The 23,301-nt window shown below is 38.7% G+C and overlaps 2 protein-coding genes across 2 annotated transcripts; one reads left to right on the top strand and one right to left on the bottom strand.

Annotated features, from left to right (window-relative positions):
- Nucleotides 1–9,553: 9,553 nt before the first annotated feature.
- Nucleotides 9,554–11,230, bottom strand: MELLADRAFT_75553 (uncharacterized protein; the record flags this gene model as incomplete). Its single annotated transcript, XM_007414909.1, has 3 exons — nt 9,554–10,102; nt 10,232–10,766; nt 10,865–11,230. 3 exons carry the CDS (start codon nt 10,897–10,899, stop codon nt 9,992–9,994), a joined length of 681 nt encoding a protein of 226 aa, XP_007414971.1.
- Nucleotides 11,231–19,451: 8,221 nt separating this feature from the next.
- On the top strand, nt 19,452–23,119 carry MELLADRAFT_117696 (uncharacterized protein; the record flags this gene model as incomplete). The annotated part of the gene is made up of 7 exons (XM_007414802.1): nt 19,452–19,514; nt 19,583–19,649; nt 19,786–19,914; nt 20,036–21,385; nt 21,448–22,044; nt 22,723–22,762; nt 22,949–23,119. 7 exons carry the CDS (start codon nt 19,466–19,468, stop codon nt 23,117–23,119), a joined length of 2,403 nt encoding a protein of 800 aa, XP_007414864.1.
- Nucleotides 23,120–23,301: the final 182 nt, after the last annotated feature.

The following is a 23,301-nucleotide window of genomic DNA, read 5'->3' on the forward strand; positions in this document are numbered from 1 at the left end:
GACAAAGAAAGGAATCAAGATTCCTGATGATAATGATATTGATCATATTGATTGGAAGGAAACTCAAAGAAAAGCTAGAGGCTCAGTTTGATAATGTTTTTGACCGGATTAGTGAGAAGGATGGAATCCGGCATCAGTGACACTGATCTGGTAGAACAAAATCTCCAATCAGAGAAAATCTTACACTCCAGATTAGACATTCTGGAACAATATCTGAAGGAGATGAATGAAGACGGGAAGGTTCAGCGGGAAAAAATTCTCACTGAAGTTTTAATCATTAAAAACAGTGTCAAGTCAATTTCTAAAGGAGAGAGGTTGATTGTCGACAGTCCCGTAAAAGTAGATTCAGGAAGAACTAGCCTCCTGAAAAGAGACGTAGAAGGCAATAGTGAACCAGCCGGGATCTCTCAAGAATATAATGTGCAACAAATGCTTAGTGGGATCAAAGAACAGATTTACGCACTTGAGCAGAGTAATCACAAACAAAATTTGCCGGCTAAACAAGACAGTGAATCAGCGGAGTATCAAGCCAGCTTGAAGAAAGACCTGCGGAAGGAATATCCGCAGCCTAAAGATTGGCCAACATTTGACGGGGAAGGGGAGTACAACCACCAGGAATTCATTGACTGGGTAGATAGAATGTCAAGTAAGCTGCACATGCCCGATGAGCTTATTATTGCAAAATTAGGGATTGTATTCCAAGGAGTAGCCAGACAATGGTTCATAGACTTCTCAAAAGAGGATGATCTACAACATGGGCGGAATGGAAGATTGCCATTCAAGAAAGGTTTGGAAACCAAGCTTGGAAGAACTGTATGTAAAAATTGTATTTATCTGATACATTTGTACTTAGACCAAATACTGATTGTGTTAAATGGGCAAGTAAGCAGAAACAGAGAGTTCAAGCTTTCCAACCAAATATTACACAAGAAGAGCTTGTTGAGAAAATCACGTGGCAACTACCGGGCACGATACGTATATGGGTCAGCAGTAAAATGCGTGAGCCGGCAAGATGGACAGACTTCTTGCTGGTTTTTGAAGACATATGTAGGAACATGTTAGATAGAAGAAGTAATCAGCAAGCCAACACGCGTAGGACTTTTTTTCCAAGACAAGTTGAACCAGCTGTTGCTTTGGGTAGTAAGGATAGACCTGTAACAAGTAACACGGAAAGAAAAAATCATAAAGCGTGTCATGGTTGTGGAAGTACAGATCCAACCCATGTATGGAAAACCTGTAAAGGTAAAAGTAAGGCGGTGAACCAGGTAGAGATTGAAGATACTAATGACCAAGACGTAGAGCCGGTCAGTATGGATTTTGTAGAATATGCAGAATCCAAAGAGGAGGATCTGTTTGGAGAAAAAGAAGAAACTCCGGTTGACGTCATTGAGAGCAAATTTTGCACGGATGTAGACATTGAGCAGCTTCAGGCAGATGCTGATGTGCCAACACTAGGGCATAGTAAAGACGGTGTACAACATATCACTGACGCGAAATTGTTGAAATCAAAGCCATCCTCAGGGAAAGCACACACGCTAGGATTTCATAGTCTTACAAGAGTAATTGTTGAAGGCACTGATGCGGAGATGCTACTTGACAGTGGAGCATCTTGCTCAGTGGTGGGGATTTCATATTTGTCAACTATTGTCCCAGACTGGAGGCTCAAATTGATGCCTTGTAATGATAACATGAAATTTTCAGGTTGTGGCGGGAGTTTATTTCCTTTAGGAGTTATCAATCTGAAAGCAGTTTTTCCGCATAAGCAAGGAGGTGTGAGAATAGCCGCGGAGTTTGTGGTAATGGAAAATTCTCATACTAAGTACTTTATACTGGGGGATGACTACCTAGGAGCGTACGGCATTGACATTTTTCACAGTCGAGAAAAATACTTTACAATAGGTAATGATGTGAGGAAGAAGAAATTTGCATTACCACTGCAGAGACCAATCTTATCTGGCCTTAGAGTGAGTCATGATCAGCCAGAAGTTGAACCTGTAGCATCAAACACTGTGCTAACACAGAAAATTAAAGAAGGTTTGGCAGAAGCCACTTTTTCTCCTAAACTGAGTGACGCACAAAGAAATAAATTTGTTGAGTTCATAATTCAACACGCGGAAGAGTTTGGCTTGGGAAAATCACCGTTGGGTGAAATTAAAGATCATCCGGTGCATATACAGCTCAATATTGATAAGCCGTATCCCCCTATCTTGAGGAAAGCAGTGTATCCAGCTAGCCCACGGAATAGGGTAGAAATTGAAAAACACTTGGACGAATTGCTGAACCTTGGAGTTATCAGGAAGGTAGGTGAGGATGAAGAAGTTGACATCACCACACCTATCATCATTGCATGGCATAATGGTAAATCTCGTTTATGTGGAGATTTTAGAGCATTGAATACATACACAGTTCCGGACAGATACCCGTTACCTAGAATTGAGTATGCGCTGACCAATCTTGGTAAAGCAATATATATTATGGTTATGGACGTAATGAAAGGTTTTCATCAGAATATTGTAGCATTAGATAGTAGACAATTCTTAAGGATAATTTGTCATTTAGGTATATTTGAATATTTGAGGATGCCTTTTGGTATCAAGAATGCACCAGCCTTTTTCCAAAGAATGATGGATTTAGAGTTCTCTCAAGAATTGCGAGAAGGATGGGTGATAATATACATAGATGACATTATTGTCTTTCACACAAACTGGGAAGATCATGTCTGTGGCGTTGAGCGGATCCTTCAGAAAGTTAAGAAAATGGGAATGACAATATCTCTTAAGAAGAGCCATTTTGGGTTTGACAGTGTCAAAGCTTTAGGCCATTTAGTATCGGGCTTATGGATTGCAATTGATCAAAATAGAGTGTCTGCAGTATTAGACAAACCATGCCCAAAGAATGTCAGTGAACTTCAGACATTTTTGGGCTTTGCAAGTTATTATCGAAATTATTTGAAAGACTACGGTAGAATCTCCAGTTGTTTGTATAAACTGTTTGGCAAGGGTGTAGCTTTTGAGATGACAAAGGAGAGAGTTGAAGTTTGGTCAAGCATTAAGAAAATGATTACCAGCGCTCCACTTCTACTTCAACCAGATTTTAGTCAACCTTTCAAACTTTATGTTGATGCCTCTTTTGACGGTTTAGGAGCGGCTTTGCATCAATCTAGAATTGTAGATGGGAAAATGCAAGAAGGACCAATAGTCTTTATTTCCAGGAAATTAAAAGACAGTGAGACAAGATATGGATCTCCGCAACTAGAAGCTTTAGGTTTGGTATGGGCATTAGAGAAGCTTCATTACTATCTTGATGGTGTATACTTTGAAGTTATCACAGACTGTACAGGTGTTCGGTCTTTGATGAATATAAAGATGCCTAATAGACACATGCTTAGATGGATGTTGGCAATCCAAGAGTATCGACCTTACATGACAATTACGCATAGACCGGGAAAAATGCACAACAATGCAGATGGCCTGAGTAGGATGGCCTTACCTAATGATGACTCTAATCCAGCATGGGAACCGGAAGAGGTTGAGTTAGATATCCCCGTGATGGGTCTGAGTTTAGCTGAACTGAGTGAAGAATTTTTTGACGAGATAAAACAAAGTTATAATGGAGACCCTAACACCACAAAGTTAATTAAGATTATGAGTCAAGACAAGATAGATTTAGCTCTAGTAACTAGTTTGGAATCTCCGTGGAAGGAACTTTACGGAGAAGGAAAATTTTCCTTACAGTCCGGATTACTGTATTACAGAGAGAAACATACATCAGTCATAGTTCTTGTGGATAAAGCTCACAAAGAACAAGTCCTTAAAGTTTGCCATGACGAATTCCTGGCAGGACATATGTCAGAAGAAAAGACATTAGAAAAAGTGTGCACCACAGCATGGTGGATTAAGAGGAATCTGGATACTCAGACTTACGTCAGTAGTTGTGAGAGATGCCAGAAAGTTAATAAAGCCACCGGGAAAAGGTATGGTCTGCTTCAAAGGATTGAAGAACCAACGTATCCATGGGAGATCATCAACATGGACTTTGTGACAAGTCTTCCACCAGCGGGTATTGAAAATTATAATGCATGTTTAGTAATAGTTGATAGATTTTCTAGGAGGGCCAGATTCTTGCCGTGTTACAAAGAATCATCAGCCATGGATATTGCACTATTATTTTGGGAGAGACTTATTAGTGACGTAGGTCTCCCAAAGTCATTATTAGTGACAAAGATCCAAAGTTTACATCTGACTTTTGGAAAGGATTGTACAAAATAATGGGTACAAAACTGGCATTTTCAACGGCATATCATCCACAGACAGATGGTCTAGCAGAGAAAATGATCCAGACCTTATCAGAAATGATACGGCGATACTGTGCTTTTGGTCTTGAATTTAAAGATAAAGACGGATACACTCATGACTGGAAAAGTTTACTACCAGCATTAGAGATAGCTTACAATAGCAGTGTTCATAGCTCAACAAAGAAGAGTCCGTATGAAGTAGAGAGAGGATACTGTCCTCGACTCCCGAGAGATAAGTTTAGGAGCAGAGATGTGGATATCCATCCAACTTCCCTTAGTTTTGCAACAATGCTGAGTAAAGCAAGAGAGTATGCATCACAGTGTCTTAGAGAATCAGTTGAGTACAACAAAGAGAGATGGGATAAAGCCCACAAAGAACCAAAATTTGAAGTTGGAGAACAAGTTCTATTGTCCACGGTCAATTTTAATAACATACAAGGACCTAAGAAGCTGAGAGATCAGTTCCTAGGACCGTTCGTGATTTCCAAGTTAGTTGGAAATAATGCAGTTGAACTCATATTGCATGGGGAGTTGGAACGCAGGCATCCAGTATTCCCAGTGTCATTAATAAAAAAATATCATGCACCAGATACAAGTGACGTAAGGAGACAACAGGAAGTACGAGTTGTGATACCTCCATTTGAACCAGAGAATGAGAAAAAATTCTTGAAGGTGCTAAAATATAAGAAAGTTAAAAATAAAGACAATGAAGACGTCACACTTTATCTTGTGAGATACAAGAACAAAGGAGCAGATTGGGACGAATGGCTCCCAGCAGATAAAGTACCTAATTCTAAGGTAACTCTTAGAGCATACCGGGCATCTAAGAGGGAGAATCAACAGCAGTAGAAGGAAACCTTCTCTGGTGGTGGGGAGTGTCAGCCCTGAGCCCTGATTACACGACCACGGGCTAACAGTTACATATGTAATATTATATTATTGTATAAATCCATAAGTACATCTCACGGCTCAGTGTCAAGAGCCACATAAACACATGTACGTAATGTATTAAATACGTAGCAAACCTAACCCAAGCGCCAACCACAAGTGAGACAAGAATCACACGCCAACCACAAGTTGACGCTTGACCTGTGAATATATAAACCCCCCTTCTTCCCTTGATTCATCCCCCATCTTTTCACACACCACAACATCAGAATCACATTATACTTGAAATCCTATTGAGAGGATCTTTGAGTACGTGATTAGTTGTGTAGTCTAAAAGACCATCTTTGAGCATTACGGGTTCCATTGCTGAACACCCTTGGTATTGATTTCTACGAGCCCTGGGCCATAAACGTCTCTAGAAATAAACCATAAAGCAGTAAAGCTTCCTCCCTCACCAGGAGTCTAAAGTAGCCTCAGGATCTTTGGTTTACCAAAGTGTAAAGCCTGCCCCTCGCAGTCTCACGAGGTTTTAGCGTATTTACGCGTAATAGCCCTTTCCTTCCCCTTTATTCCCTTAAACCCTCTTCTCAGAGGTCAACTAACTGTAGTCTTCACTTGGGTGTACCAATTGAAGACCAGTTTTCCCTTTACCTACGCATTTCTCAGTGAAGAGTACGCCTAACAGACGCGTACCCCTCACAATATTCATATGGACACTCTTATATCTGTACACCAAAGATACCTCTAGTCTCAGTGCATGAATCTTTCCAGGCAGATTGTAATATAACTTAACATCACAATCAGAAAAAAGGATGATTCTATGAAAAAAAACCTCAAAGCAAATTCAAATTTAGTGATCATTTCACTTCACACTTAAAGATGTTTGATTGAACTTGAACTTTGAAAACTTCTGTATAAAAAGAAATCAAATTGATTTGAAAACCTTATACAGCAATTTTAAGAATAAATCTTGCCTGTTTGTTTTTACTTTTTTATTGTTTTCAAGGTTGAACTAAAAATGATTGACCTTTAAAATCCTACATAGAGCGCTGTAGTCAATGATGTGCTCAACTTTATACATTGTAATCCACCCTTCAAGTATCCTCCCCCCTTTCTTCTGTTTGAAACCATACCAAAGGTTGTGCATTTTTGGTACAAAGAAAGCAATGATTGTGAAAGAGAAGCAAGATTGTGATAACTCACAATCCTTACACCCTTGAATAAGTTGTGTCAGGACCGGCATAAACCGCCTCAGAAGCATATCTCCTTGCTCACAACAAGCTCATTGAATATGATAAAACCACATGGAATTATCCAATTACGTGTGAAAAGTATGTTAAAACAACAGTGTAATACTCTGACACATGAATAAACACATGTAATAACCACTTACACATGTGACACATAAGATATTTATTTCTATTTTACCTATATTCAATTACCCTTTTTCTACTTTTTCTATTCCTATCCTTCTCTATGTGATATTCAAACAATAAACATTGTTCAAGTTAAACAAAACACACACAGATCAATTTGTAGACAAACCTCAGTGATTTGTTTAATGATGATCTTTCTAATACTCATGTGTGATCCTATTTCAAGCAACTGAGTTGGATTGTGAAACCAACGTAGTAGCTGATCATCTAAAACTGATCTCCTTGGCACATCATGATGACTGCCAAGGAAGGATGTCTAGGGTTCATGTGCTAACACTATAAAAAATCTAATATTTTCTGGGCAGAAAGCATGAATATTCATATACAAAAATATTGCACTGCACAGATGTAGTATTTTTCGGCTATGCAAAATGATTAGAATTAATGTCAAAAATGATTAAAAATGCTATGTTAATGCATAAAAATGCACCATTAATGCACCATTAATGAAAAAAAATGCAGCATCAATGCAGAAAAATGCAGTGTTAATGCACATGAAGAATGAATGCAGAATTCCACCTTTTTCAATTTTGTTTGTCCTTCAGGTCAATCATTTTTCACTTGGGAAAAATACTACATTTGCCCAGTGTTGGAAGGTCAGGAAGACAGAAAAATAATACAAAAACATTTGACCATTGTTCCCCCTGGTGTTGACAACTTTAAGATGGGTATTTTTTTGTATTTTTAGTGTGTATATTGATGAGATTGTACTAACAAAAAACCCACATGATCATTAGATCTCCACCTGTAACAGATGCTAAAATTTAGCCCCTCAGATTCAAGAGAACAATATGAATTCTACAAATTCCCGTTTGCAATTGGCAAGCAAATTACTTGATTGTTAGTTCATTAGACAGCTGTAATTTGTCTCCAAAGCTTTCATCAAGGTCAAGGGTCTGTGTCTTGCTTCACAAAGAATCTATGTGGCTTTGTACAAAATACTTCAAATCAATAATAGCTTCTTTATAGGATGAGCTATAGCTTTGCCTCATTATCATGGCACTTAGATAGAGGCTCTGGATTTAGAATGAGCCCATAAGCAAGTGATTTGACAGATCTTTGTGAAACATATGAACATTTCTAGAAGTCAAAATTTTGTCATGAATCTCAGGAGCCAAATTTCCGGATTGGTTACAGGTGGACATCTGATGATCATGGGGTCTTTTGTTAGTACATTCAACAATAAGGGTACACAAACCTATGGCCCAACACAAAACTCATGAACAAAAACCATGAAACCCAATCTGATTTTTGGTTTATTTTGATGGGTTGCCCTGGGAATGTTGAGTGCCCCATGAACCTGTCTAATTTCTCACTCCACAGGCCTCTTATCAACCCTTGACATCTTTACCTGACTCATTTCTCTTTTTGAAAGCTGATCATGAAGACAATTTTGGACAAAATTCTCAGACATCAAGAGAGCATTGCTTACATGGCCATGATGCTAGAACAATCCTTGGAGATTTAAAACTCAAATTTGATTATGACTCTTTCCATTCAATCCAATTTCACCCTCAATGACTTGTGCTATTGTTCTTCTTTTTTTTGATTCTAGGTTATGATGAATCCATTGAAATTGCTAATTGAAAACATTGTACAAGTGATCTACATGCTAGAGTTCTTCTTAATCCTAAGAAAAAAGAAAGATCAATGAAATCATAATATTACATTCTCCTTTTTCTGACTCAATTATTTTTGATTCTTTTTGAATTGCATTTCTGATTATTCAGCATTGGTTTTTGCACTCTCCAATTGATGATTTGAAGTAATCAGATTAAATTTTATTACTTTTCCTTTTTGTTTTGTCAGATCAATTGTATTTATACAATTTCACATAATAAAAGTTCTTTTCAAACAAATATGACCTGAGCAGGATCAAACTATTTGAAAGAAGTTGGTTGTAGTGGGTTTGGCTGTGGTTGGGAGGTGATATTTTGGCTGTGTAGCGGTGCTGAGCGTTCAAGTCACATGAGCAAGGTGGGTGTGATGATTGATTGATTGAGCAAACAATTTTTTTTATTGTATGGGTGTTAAGATCTGGCAGATCTCAACCCATTGGAAAAAAACCATCAAAAAAACGCAAGATTTGGATGAGTTTTCATGGGGTTTTTACCAGGGTTTTTCTGATGGATTGAAGGTTTGTGTACCCCTGATATACACCCTAAGAATACAAAAAAAAACTCATATTAAAGTTCTCAACACCAGGAGCAATGTGCATACATTGGTGTATTTTTGCTCTCTTCCTGACCTTTCAAGATTTCTGTATGTCAATATTTACATGCTCTGCCCAGAAAATGTTATATTTTTGGTAGTGTAAAAGGAAGGGGTTGTTATTGAATGATTCAGGATTACATAGCATTACAGCTTACACATGCTCAAACAGCTAATCACACATTTACCTCTACTTGTAAAGATCTTATGAAATTATCTCCAGATCACAAGCCATTTGTTCACATGATCTGTTCATACTAACATCCTTCTGTAGTTCTTTCACATCTGCTGTGCACTTCATTTTTTTGTTCTGACAGAGACCCTTGATTTTGTCTTGTTTCTTTTATAGCTTATCCTTCACAATCACAATCAAGTTCACATAGCTTTAACAACCAATCAGTCTGTCCATATCAACCTTCAAAAGCCTTTTTCAGTCTCTTTTAAGCCCTCTTACAGTCAGTAGCCACAGATTTGACCTTTCTGCTATTTTTCTCTCTGATTACTAATGGCAAGCACTGTCCTACATATGTAAAACATATGTAATCAACCTGTAACAGGTATACAACAACTATCACACACTTCTTTCCTTGCTCAATAAGCTTCCTTATTGACAAGTTAACTTCATCTCTTATAAAGAATCTAGGTGAGTAAGTTTGAGTGAAATAAAACAATCAGACAAAATCTTTGTCCGAAACTGCTGTAAAACAGTAAGTATTCTTATTTTAACCTAATCCATCAATTTTATGTAAATGAAAGTTTTTGAAAAAAGAAAAGTTCAAGAATTACATTCACATTTTTTGTTGTTTTTTTTGAGTTTGCTTAATGGAAAACTTTTTAACATTTTTAAAAAATGAAGAGAAAGAGGAAAAAGGAGAGTGAATGAGAGTGAAATCCATAAAAAAAACAAGTTTTCAAAAAAAGAAAAAAAAGGTAAATTGAGATAACACACAGACGCATACATACACATCAAGGACCGAAGTTATAAACACATCAAATTGGTGAAGGTTTTTGAAGAAAACCTTTCTATGAGAAAAGTATACAAGTGATTAATTAGACTATCAAACCTATGCAAGAGCAGAAAAAAAATCATAATGCTTATAAATCAGAAAAAAATCGGTTTCTTTTGAAAAACCCAAAGAACATTCCGGTGTGTAATTTGTTTTCAAGCATGATCATGTGATGAAGAATCAGTTTGACCAAAGATAGCTTCTCCAATAAATGTACCCATCAGAATCGCCATAAAATAATAAATGTTGTAAGTCATGACTGCCAACTAAGTAAAGAGGAGGGAAATCAACAAGATCCAGGTTAGTATTCATGACTTCTGTTCAGAAGATAGGAAAAATGATCCTTTCGTTATAGATTTAACAAGAAATTCAAACTATGTAAGGGATGGACTGACCATAAGAAGGTATCCTAGACCAGCTTGAATGGTGACGAGACAACATCGAAGCAGATTAGGTTTATTGAAGATCAGTAAGAATCGATGAGTCGGTCTAGAAGTTAACTTTGATCTTGATTCGACTTGTAAAGAAGATCTACTAGGATAATCTAAGAAATCATCATGGGTTTCAGAAGATCTGTTCGGATCTGAATGAAGTTGAGAATCAGAAGGAGGTGATCCAGGAGTGTTGTTGAATTTCGAATGTCCATCTTCCATATTTAATGTATCAGATCGATTGATAAGTTCATCACAATCTTCGTCTAGTTTTGATCTAGACCTAGACCTTCTTCTAGATTGATGATCCAGTGTTGAAAGTTCTTCATGAGTAGGTTTTAAAACTTTTGATTTGATAAATGAGATTGATTTGTAGACGAATGCAAGGATTGATAATCCAAAACAAACTGCAAACGTTGCAGCCGCAGTTTGTGGTTTCCAATCTTGAAACCATATGGGTGAAATCGGTATCGAAGTTGAAAAGGTTGATGACATTGGTCTACATGTGTACAACAAGTTTAGGGTAAGATTTCGTGACCAAACAAACGTCTTCTGGATTACAGATTTCGAGGTTGAAAAGATCATGAAAGAACTTACCCTACTGAACTTGTATTTGATGATTCGTTGAGCATGATGAGATGGGATTTGGTTTTGATTGGTTTAGATTTGTCGGTTTGGTTTGGTTTGAAGAGACGAGTAGATTGATTTGGTGTTATTCGATAAGGTATGTATGTATGTAGTGAGGTTGAGAAGGAAGAGTTGTGAAGTTGATAGATGATCGGTAATTAAATTTATCGAATCGTTCGTGTCCAAAGGGATATGGCTGGATGTGCAGAATGAAGGGATGAGGTAGGGATACGAGCTATATCAAAGTTGATGGTGAAGGTCTTAATTTTGATGAAGGATTGGTGAGTTGAATTGAATTTGTTGATGATGAGGAAGTCAAATTTGAAACTGTCAATCTTCATTCATTCATTTTCCTAGTTCAGTAAAAACACAAGCCAGACAAACTTAAACCAAGGCCTCTTCAACTTCCGAATCCTCAGATTTGATAATTCCTTCAAGGGTACACTTCTCTATCCTGACTCCTCATCAATCTCAGGGTTGAATCAAGTCACGAAGAATTAGGGCGCGTTCACTTAAGCAATTTCTGGTGAGAAATCACATTCTGCAAAATTTAAAGTGTCTATTTGGTGGTGTATGTTTCATTTTTGCATTAAAAATTTTACAGAATGTGATTTCCAGTCAGAAATTCCTTAAGTGAACGCGCCCTTAGCGATTTTTAATCGCTTTATTTTTTCGTTAAAATCAGGATTCGACTCAGATCTCCATAGATACCATTTAATTTTATCATGAAGTGCGATTATTGAACCTTGAAATCTGGATTCCTTGATATTGTTGGTCACCGTAAATAATCGATTGGATTTTCAGACCCGTTTGGCTAATGAAAAACTTGGATTCAGACTTGGATTCAAATTGATGGTCTCAAGACTATATATAATTGCTCGACATGCAAAAGATAACCTCATCACTCAAAAAAAATCTCAGCAAATACAACCACAAGATCGTCGAGGCTGGTTTCTCTAGTTGAACTCGACTAATGGATGTGAAAGTTCCAAACTGTTTGTTGGATTTTGTAAAACTCCTTAGGGCGCGTTCACTTGAAGGAATTTCTGACCAAGAATCACATTCTGTAGAATTTTTAATGCAAAAAAGAAACATGCACCACCAAATAGACACTTTAAATTTTGCAGCATGTGATGTCTCACCAGAGATTGCTTAAGTGAACGCGCCCTAAATGTTCATTACTACTCATGACAGTTAGCTTAACAAAGCCCTGTCTGCGCGGCCACGTCCGCGCGCCTTGCAGAGGGGCTTACGACTAATTGTTGCTTTTTGGCGTGAACACTCCAAGCATTAACACCGCGGGAATCAATAGGTTCGAGACCCGATTGAAGAAAGTTGCGGTGACGGGGTTTGCAACTTTCTTCAATCACGGATCTTGTTCGCATTACGTTCACATTACGTTCACTAACCACCCTTGAGCAAAACCCCCAAAAAGAAATGCATCCTAAACTTGACTCACCTCACCTCACCACTTCATTTCCTCACTCACGCAACTCTCCTACACACGACTTCAACTTCGACATCTCCAATACCTCAATTCCAGCATTGTGTTTTGTGTGGATCTCAATTAAACCTCAGTCACATCTTCAACTGAAATTGAACTCACTCCACCCAGCCACCCAGCCACCTACCACTTTGAATTTCACCTTGATTTCACCTTGCTTAACTACTACATACTTTGCCCATCTACCACCACTTCTACAGCATGTCTATCACTTTTTACCATTGCAGTCAATGGATGTTTTTTACAACATTCATTTCACACTTGTTTTCTTTTTTCATACATTTGACCTTATCATTGTTGACTTTATCATAGTAGATTATAGCCATTGGATGAGCTGATGATAACAGGTTACAGGCAACAAAATCGATTTCCAAGCCTATGAAGATAGCACAATCATCTTGAACTTGAGCAGATAAGTCATTCATTTACTTATGTGATGATTGCAGAAGTGGAAACAGATACAGATGTGAGATTCATTGATGGCAATACAAATTGTGCCTCATGAAAGATAGCCTATCAAAATTTTTGCAAACAATCAAACATGCTTTAAAGACTACTTACAGATATGTCTCTTGGTTAGACTTGGAGTCAACAAAAGTTTCATCAGCACAATGGGCTCCTTGATATTCAGTAGAAACATGAATACAGTGATCAGGATGGGGTGTTTCAAACAAAACGGGCTAAAACAGGCTAAAACTCAAAGAGGGCAAGGGAGGCTAGCAAACGTAATGTGAACGTAATGTGAACGAGATCCGTGATTGAAGAAAGTTGCAAACCCCGTCACTGCAACTTTCTTCAATCAGGTCTGGAACCTATTGATTCCCGCGGTGTAAGTGTTGTTATTTTGTTTTTTGCAATTTGACACTTCCTTCACCAACAAAAATTGCTTTACCCTGCAGGGAAAGTGGTTTATCAATGCTTTCTACATGTCCTGATGGCCTGACATCATGGATACTCTGAGTGATGCGGCCACAAAAGTGGTTTGAAGATTTGCACTAATCCCATCTGCAGTCTTTTGGGTTAATTTTTGACTTTCAGACATAAAGAATTGCTTGAAGACACTTAATGTTACTAGTGGGACATGTGGGCTTCAAAATTAAGCTCGAAAAAAGCATGATGAAGCAGGTTTTCCAGGATGGTGAATAGATTAACATATGTAAAAAAACATTGATGAACCACTTTCCCTGCTGAGTAAAGTGGTGTTTGTTTGTGAGGGAAGCGTTGAAATGCAAAAAACCACTTAACAACACTTAACGCTTGGAGTGTTCACGCCAAAAATCAACTATTATTTGTAAGCCCCTCTGTGAGGCGCACAGATGTGGCTGCGCAGAGAGGGCTTTGTTAAGCTAATCATGAAAGTGTAAAAAATGTGGTATGTTGATCAAACTTTTCCTTTCAAAGCTTTTGAACGTTAATTTAAATCAAGGTCTTTTCCCCAGACATATATTTACTGGAGCACCTAAACTTCATTTTTTCTTCATTATTAGTAAAACATGGTACAAGTTGATAGTGAACTATGTGGACTATCTTTTTGATATATTTTGTCAATCTTATGCATACTTTTATATTTTTTTGATATTGGATATCAATATCATGACAAGAATTTCAAAAGCTTAGCGTATGATTCTCATCGAAAGTTTTATTGCTCTAATCATCTTTCTCTTTTGAACATTACTTTGAAAATTTTAGATACAGTAAAAAAGGAATTGGTCTTGGCACAGGTCACACTGGGGGCGCAGAAAAAAAACATGCCTAGGCGCAAGGCGCACCCCAAAAACTCAAAAAATCGGTGGGCACGCCCAAATTGGGTATGAGTATCCAAACCTAACAAACAAGGCAAGGGGGGCACTGTTAGGTTTGATTCTACCATCAGATATGCTCCCAGGTTTATTATCTGATCGATCTAAAAGTCTCAACAAACAATCAAACAATGAGATTGATGTTGTTGAAGTATCACCAACGGAGAATACTCCACTGTTTTTGGGTCCAGATGAGCTTGATGAGTTTGAACAAGGTGTGAAGCGCTCACAAGAAGAGGACATGTTAGTCAACCCAGCCTTAGATATGGCTTTTGATGACGGGTTTAACAGCTCATTATTTGATCTGACTTTCTTTCAACCACAAACTTTTGAGCAAGTCCAGTCTAATGGTCTCAGTGCACCTGTGATTGGTGCACTGTGAGCTTGGAACCCCAAAGATGTCAATTTTGACTAGTTGTATCTCTCCTGTCATCTTACTTTTTTGTCACCGGTGTTTTTTTGTTTATTACAGTATGTACTTTAAGCTACTTTTAAGATCTGAATTTATCAAAAGACCAGTCTTTCTCAAGTTTGGCTCCACTGGCGCGCCAGGCGCGGTTTTAATCCAAGAGAAGGCACATAGGTGCACCTTCTACAAAAAGGCCGCGCCCCCAGTGTGAGGCACAGGTACAATGGCCAGGAGGGTTTACCCTTGATGTGGCCCTGTGGCATGTATTTCACAATAGTGCCCTAAATCAGGGATTTTTTTAGGAAAAACAGTGGAGTATAGTGGGGTGTGTCAAGACTGTGGTGGTAATCATAAGTTTTGGCCCAAAATCTATGGCCGGCCACAAATCTAAATTTTTCAAGAAACTGAATACAAGTTCAAAATACTTCTTTACACTCCTATTCTGGAAAGGATTTCTCAGCCTGATCAAAGACAATTTTTTGATATCTTCACCATAGAAATTTATATTTTTTGCTTGATTTTACAGACTCATGGGGTCAAAGTTGTGGAGCTACTTATTCAGAGTTCTCCACTGGAGTGCCTCCCTACCCTGTACGGAGAGAAAGTGATAGTAGAAATTGATAACAGAAATGTAAACCACATAAAACTTGATTCTTTGTCTGACAATGGAGGTGGTCGGGAAAAAAAAGACAAAAATTCAAGATAACTGATTTGATAAGTGTGAACTAGATGAAAAAAGTGAAACTGTATTGATTTTATGAAACGGTATAAGTCACATTAAAAGAAATGGAAACAATCAATATTTTTGTGTGTTTTCTGTTGAAGAATTTTTTGAATTGGGGGAAAGAAGGAGCTACAATGACTGGGAGTGAAGGAAAAAATCTGATAGAACAGGCATGAAAAAAGCTCATTGATGGAGCCTGTTGTGGTGCCTTTTTTTTGTTGCAGAGCTTCTTAAAGTAATGAACCATGCTTCCCTTTGCTTGAGTGTCCCTTGACCTTTCACAGATCCCACCAAGTTGATGCTTTGTACAAACTACAAGGAATAGACCCGGCTTGATCTTGCCTTCAGAAACTGGTCTGTTACAGGCTCATTTTGTTTGGCAGCCAACCTGGCCTGCCCCAGCAAAAGAAAAATTCTGTGTGCCACAGCAACAACAAAATTGGCAATTGTCCTAGACTATATTTGCCATCAGGATTTTAAAACTCCTTTCCTTCAACATTTGGGTCCCTTTGCCACCTTTCTGTGCCTCTTTTATATTGCCACCAATCTCTCAAACCCCTTTGATTGGGCCAGTCTGGGTAGCCTGTAAGAACACCTCTCTGAGGCCCAAGAGCATATTTAGAGGGCCAGTTTAGCCAAAGCCCATACCTGGCCAGGCCCACTTGGGTGGTCCTGGGGCCAGGTCCAGGCCTTAAGTCAACTCAGGCACACTTCATCCAAAGTGTGCCAAAGAAACCGACTCTGAAAGAGACCAGAGAATTAGAAATTCTCAACAAGGATAATTTTTGGACCTTCAAAGGTGTTGATCATCTTAACCCAGGTGCCTTAAGCCACAGTTATCTATAGGTTGATACAGTCAGTTGTATTATTTAGTAATATTTGATGTTGCAAACTCATTGCTCACTTGACATTCAGGATAAGGAGTTTAACAAATTATTTCCCAAGGCCTAGTAGAGGGTGAATCAACCATGATTTAATTTCTCTTCTTGGATCAAGAATAATTCAAGGCTGAAAGGTATAAGTTGATCTTCTCAAAGACCAATATGTATTTTAGAACATGTTTTTGATGTATAATGTTCAATAGGCCATGCTTTTGGAAGCCATCTTTTATGCATCATATGTATGTATGTAGATGAGAATGTGAAAGTAGAAGATCTCAAAAGTTTATCAATGAGGGGATCTTGCATTTTGAAGTTGACTCAGGGAAGTCAATTCTGGTCTCCAAGATGTGAATGGGCTCTAGATCTTAAGATTATCGGAATGGGTTTATGTTACACAAGATTGGGAATCCAAAATCCAAAATCTGGGAGAAATAAATTGAGATGGGATTGTTAAAACTTACTAGTATCTTGGTATCCAAAATACCAAATAGAACATGTGTTTGGTGCAAAGCCCAAGTCCTAAGCCAAGGGAATAATATTACTTGGATAAATGAACACACCCTACGGGGTGGCTAGCTGCCTAAATGAAACCTAACCTTACATAGACAAAATAAACAAACACCACTAAAACTGAACAACACACTTAACAAGATATAAATGTACAACAAAGCCACCTTTACTATAACTAAGTTGAAAAGAAACAATAAACAAAAATAACTATGGCTGAAATAATGAAACAAACCATAGAAAAACTTAACAAAATAAATACCAAAATAAAACTCACTTGTTTTTTTTTAAAAAAACACTAAACTAATAACCACCAAAACACAACTAAACTTGATTTTAAATGTAACAATACTAGTTTCAACAAACTGGATAAGAACTTGGATTCAAATAGAAGAACTTTGACAAAGGTGAACACAATGTGAAGTTGGTAAAGAAGGTGATCAACAGAGATGATGTCATATCTTTAGATTGAAAGATAAGATTAGGGTAAACCCAACCCGTCAGTAAATGACCAACATGTAATATATTTTACCAACTATCCCATTCCACTAGGTTAATAACTAGTTACCAACAGCAAGTCTTTGAGGTGGAATTCATGGCTTATCAAATGCACTTGATCAAGACAGCAGGGAGACAAAATTTATGAGCAGCAAAGAGATGATAATTTAAATTATTTGGTCAAAGTGATCATTCCAAACTATTTGATTCCAAAGGTTTTGGTCACTCCATACCGGGCAAATGCTTTGTCTTGTTGAATGGCTGGAGATCACAACTAATTTCATTTTTGGTCAAGATTCCTTCCAAGTGTTCTTTGACATATTACAATAAGAATGCAAAATTTCAACAAGTTTGCTTCCGCAAACAATTCAGTACCATTTCTCATGTTGTGGGCTCCTTCACATTGTGCATATCAGGCTGTGTAATAATTCAAACAGTGCAATGGATGAGATTTTTCAGTGACTGTGCAGGACTTGATGGAGTGATATGAAGTAAAAAGTGCCTATTAGGTCTAAATTCTGATAGGAAGCTGAAAATTATCTGTTTCATTGATGGATGTAATTGCTTCTTGAGCCAAGACTATAGTCTAGAGTCTACATACCACCCACTTTGGGAACCGTTGTGTGACGTGTGCGACCGACTGCGCACCACCAAAAAGTCGCACTGATTTTCGGTCGCATATGTGACCAAAAAACCCAATTCGGTAAACCAAAATGCGACGGAAGACGCACACGCATCTTTGCACATATGTGCAAAAATCGTGCGCATTCTTGAAAACGACTCAAAGCCGTATATTTTCAAATTGATGCAACTGCAACTTTCCATTGCTCTCTCTTTCAACCCATCACTCTCCCTCTTTTTCTTACTTCACCAAATTTCATCCTTCATTACCACCAAAAAAATCAACTTCATAATCCCTGAACTCCATTCACTTCAAATAATGGATCCTCTAAACAAGCTCGATCTTGACATCACCTTTTCAATCTTGATATGGCCATTATTTTGTCTATCGGAACAATCAATATTCTCATTCAAACTTACCATCAACCTTCTTTTATTGATCCCAAGTTCCTTCTTTTCCTTCAAATCACAAATCATTTCTTTTATCTCAACTCCTCGAGTGGTATCCAATCATTTGAGTGTTGGATTGTATTTGTCTCTCGCTTATTACATATTATCGATCTGATTTGAAATGGTCACTTTTAAAGATGTTTTGTTTCTGATGCAATAGATGATAAATGATACAAAAAAGCTTTAAATTTCCTGGAAAATGAATCAAATTGAAAAATCGCATGAGTCTCTTGGGTTTGAATGATTCAAGTCAAAAAGCAATGATGTTGTGGCGTTGAAGGGCGAGAAATAGGGTGATGTCAAGACCATTCGACTGCTTTGGCCATCATCAAAGTCGATGACCTCGTTTACCAGTCAGTGAAAGGCGTTATTGATCTCAATAATGCTGAATTCTGATCACATATCACGTTGTATCTGTTTACCGAACGTTTCCGAAAAGTGGAGTGTTGTGTGTTTTTATACATACACACACGATGAGAAAATTTCTCACCGTGATGCAAAAGTCGCATTAAATTATTAATGCGACTTTTTTTGCTGAAGTGGGTGTACAGTCAATTCCGAGAAGCTTGTCACAAGTTTCTCCCCAATTTGCTTGAGTTTTGCAGGCAAAATTGATCACGCTTTTGTACAGCCGTTTTCAAGATCGTTGATTTTTTCCTGGATATTTCAGTTGTTCAAGTTTTGTCCAAAACTCGAACAAAACCCTTTTGGAAATTCGGGCTTTGACATCTCAGGTGGGGATATTATGACATTTCAACTATTCTCCATTGCTTTCCGTACTATCGCATGCAAGAGGGTGCGAAATCAACATATCTGAAAAGGGTTTTGGACACAGATTTGGACTTTTGCAAAGGATGATGAATGCTTGAAAAAAATCATCGATCTTGAAAACGGCTGTAAATTGACTGTACTTATCATTCATGTCGATGTCCAAAACAACAATCTTGAACATTAGAGTTTGAGCGGAGTTTTGGGTGAACAAACAAATTTTTGATGTCCCCGGTAGACGCAATACTCGGTACTTGTGACTCAGGGTCCGCAGTGATGAACCGTGGGATATCGAGATCCGGGCCTTTGAGAGACATACCCGATGAGGCCCGCAAATTTCACGCCCCAGGTCGATCGATGTGTTCATCCAACTTGCTGAGCTATTGACCGCAGGCAAGAAGATAGATCAAATGGCCAAAAGTAAGATGAACGATAAGCAGCCTGTTGGTTCGGTCGAGTGTATGTTCTATTTACATTATCCTTTGAATTTTATCATCTATGCTGATGAAGTGGATGCTTTGTCTTAGTACTTCGCCTTGTCACAGAGGAACGCAAATCTTTCGGCGTAAAACAACTAGATTATCATAGATACCAGTGCGTACCTTTGATGGCCTTCGGGATTTATAAAGGGTCATAGAAATGAAGCTAACTTTTTTGATCCCTTTCCTCATCGACGGCTTTTCGCTTTGGCTTACTCTATGGAAATCACTTGGTCCTACCTCTGACGAAGTGCACATTGCGCTAAGAAACTTCATGCTATGAGACGAGCTGGGGGAATTCAACAAATTAATAAGAACAAGAAGTTTCTCAAGAAGACCCTCAAACCACCATTTATCTCGTCCCAAAATTTGAAACTACAGTACGTATCACTTTTGTTTCCTCACAGATATGCGGCGGGGGTGTACTTTATTGGGTGTTACGCTACAGGTGTCCTGTTCGCTTGGATTGCTTGATTTTTATATGAATTATATGTTTTGCAGACATATACTCGTCGTTTTATTCGAAGCTGAAAGATGTTGGGCTGCCTCACGAGAGTTGAAACAGACTGTTACCTCCCTACAAACCAAGCGTACGGTCACCGGTCTAGCCTCCGCATCCTCCAACACCCAAACTCGGAAAACAGGTCTCTCGAAGCTACGAAGTCATGCGAGAACCCGTTTATCTCGAGCCGTCAAACACGCAAGCAGCTTACTCTCTTTCAACACCCTCGTTCCATTCGAAACGCATAGTCTAATTGAAGTTCATGTCTACAACCTTCACCTCCAAGGTCTATTGGCTTTTGATCTCGGCAAATGGACCACCGGTCTCGATTGTCTTTCACTTGCAGTCACTCTTCTCAAAGCTCTTTCCAAGCATGCTCACGGTTCTCGACATAAAGACGTTGCTCTCTTTCAAGAGTGGTCGGATAACACCTTACCTCTCGTGCGGTACTGTGCTTACAAGCTGGAGATTTCAACTTTAACGGATATTGAAACTTTCAGTGAGGAGAGGACAGAGGGATGTGAACTCGGTCCTAAGCTGCTTGGGGAACATTGGGAAGTCATAAACATATTCATTGCGGATTCTCAAAAAACGGAAACAAGCGATTCCATCAGCCTCTCCTGGAGGGGTCAATCGATTCCATCCAGATCTCTTGATCTTGTAGAGATTGTCTTACAGGTCCAGGACGCCACCCAAAAGTTGAAGGAAGCGCTTTCTTCTCCTACCAAACCTTCAAAGATCTCTCATCCTAAGGACGTGAAAGTATCCAAACCGTCGACGGGACCTGGTTGTGTGAAGTCTACTAAATCCGTTGGAAGTCGCTCTCGAGCTTTTGACGCCGCTTTGCTGGTTTACACAGATACTGAAGAATCTATCCAAACCCTCGTGAAAGCTTCTCAGCGCGCCTTGGAGTCGAACGAAAGTTTTCAGCATTCCAACGATCAACATATATCTCTGACCTTGAACCATTCAGTAATTGCGTTCCGTTTGTTATCTACACGCTTTCAAAGAGATTTAGACCTTCTAGAAGGTCTCAAGACTAAATTGAAAAGGCGTGAATTGAAGGTTGAGCGTAGACTTTCAAGTAAATCAGGACATCAAACTTTTCAACTCATTGATGCTCTTGTTTCGAATGAAAAAAATCAAAAGCCCACCAACAAAAAAGAGATGCAAAATATCAGGAGAAAAATGATGAATCGACAACGAGCAAACATCTATCCGTCATTGTTGAAACTTTATGACAGTATACTTCTTGACCTTGAGAAGATGAGACAATTGACCATCATTGATGATGATGATAGCCTAGCCTCAATGGTCGACTGTAGACTTGCATTTTATCAAGCCCATCGGTAAGTAGGTTTTGTCTTTCTCAGAGAAGTTCACTATTGACATACGACTTTATGCCATAAAGTTGCTTAATTCAATCTAGATCATATCATTTAATCGAAAAATTCCCAGAAAGCTTTGCATTACACCAAAAATCGATATTGTATTTACGAGAATCTGAGCGCGCATTAAGGGAGGCTGATGTCGATGAAGATATTGAAGATCAAGAAGAAGAGTTAATCTCTCTGATTACAAATCCAGAAGATATTTCCGCCTTGACTCAAATTCAAGAAGAAACAAAACGAGAGATTCTCAGAGACTGGTACGAAGATTGTCAATCCGATCATCATCCGATTCTCCACGAGTTAGAAGCTGAGATCAAGCTTGGCATGCTATCATTGAGCGGAGAGTCGCCTGATCTACAATTTACACAACCTACACCTGGAAACAAACCGGACCAACCAGCGTTAGATGTGGCGTATAACTATGTCATTGATTTTCCACTCGACCAACTGGCCATCAAGGCTTCTCTAAAGCAGCCAGATCATTCAAACTCGCAACGGGCATTTATATCTGCAGCTGCAATTCCTAGTGATGCGATTCCAACTTCTCATGAAGAGGTCGTAGTACCAGCAGAAACCAAAAAGAGCGGTGGTGGTTTATGGAGTTTTTTCACTGGCCGGTGAATTTAAAGTCTTTTATACGCCATGCAAAGTGAAATTCAATTCAATAAAATTATGTCAATGATTTTTCTTTTTTGATTTGTTCTGGCCCGTTGTTGGGCTTACAAGAGGATTGTACCACAACTTGACAGGTGCTGAGTGATTGATAAATCTGAAGTTGAAGGCAGGTCAATTGGTATACTTGTACTACCGCTCATCTTGTAGATGGAGATCGAGAATAATTGGAGACGTTCGAGAAATAACATTCACATGAGGTGATAATGATGACACTAAGGAGACTGTAGAAGGTAGTTGCCTAGAAGTTTTATGCGGACCATTGTTCTCTCTAGCGCAGTAATTCGGATCAATTTCCGTTATATTGAACACATCAAGGATAACTCTAAATTTTGTGAAATTCCAATTGATCACAATCGAGATACAAAGCCTCGGTGGAAAATTTGAGCTTGACAATAAATCTTAAGGCTTCCACAACAAACAGTGCCCAATGCCATATTGATGACACTTGTGTTTGAATCAAAAAATTGTGCCCATCTGTTAAGCTGATCAGATAAAGAACTTGCGCACATAAATGAAGGATATCCTAAATAAATTGCGGAAAACAAATGAAAAAGATCGCGTGAAAGAGGGAGAAGTTAAATTTGAACCATTCGCAGGATATGAATTGTTCGCTTTTTTAGCTGGTGCTCCCCTACTCCAAGAGGATCAGTAAAGATATCGGTCAGTCGGTGATATGCTGCACTTCCACACTCTCTTCTTTTGTGAAATCGGAGATTTGTGCAATAAGATCCACACTGGGAACGACGCGTCCGGTTTTCAAGGAGTAGTGAGTCGAGACATGTACACAAAGGCACGTTATTGCACGAAATAAGAGGCATTTGAATGTACGGAAGAATGCGATTGTAGCTTAACGGGAAGAATATACGTAGGCAATGTGATCACACCGAGTCTCGAAATGCGGCCCCTATAGCCGCGGACTCAGGGGAGCCACACACGCTGGTTGACGTGCGACCCATGTGTCTAGAACGCCGTGAAGCAAGCCGTGTGGAAGACCTCGCGAAATTACCTCAGGGTTGAGAAGCTTTACCAGCGCCTCGCCCGAAGAAAGGAAAAAGAAATGAAGTCTCCCGGAAGCCTCACCGCCACGGGTGCTCGTCAGGTCGGGTGCTTCAACTTGAGGAGATTTTGCCGAACACCCATTGATTCAAAGGTGCTTTGCATTTTTGCATTTCTTTCCGAAGGAATGACAAACTCTCAGC

This window comes from Melampsora larici-populina (genome assembly GCF_000204055.1).
Source record: "Melampsora larici-populina 98AG31 unplaced genomic scaffold MELLAscaffold_46, whole genome shotgun sequence".
Taxonomy (NCBI): Eukaryota; Fungi; Basidiomycota; class Pucciniomycetes; order Pucciniales; family Melampsoraceae; genus Melampsora; species Melampsora laricis-populina.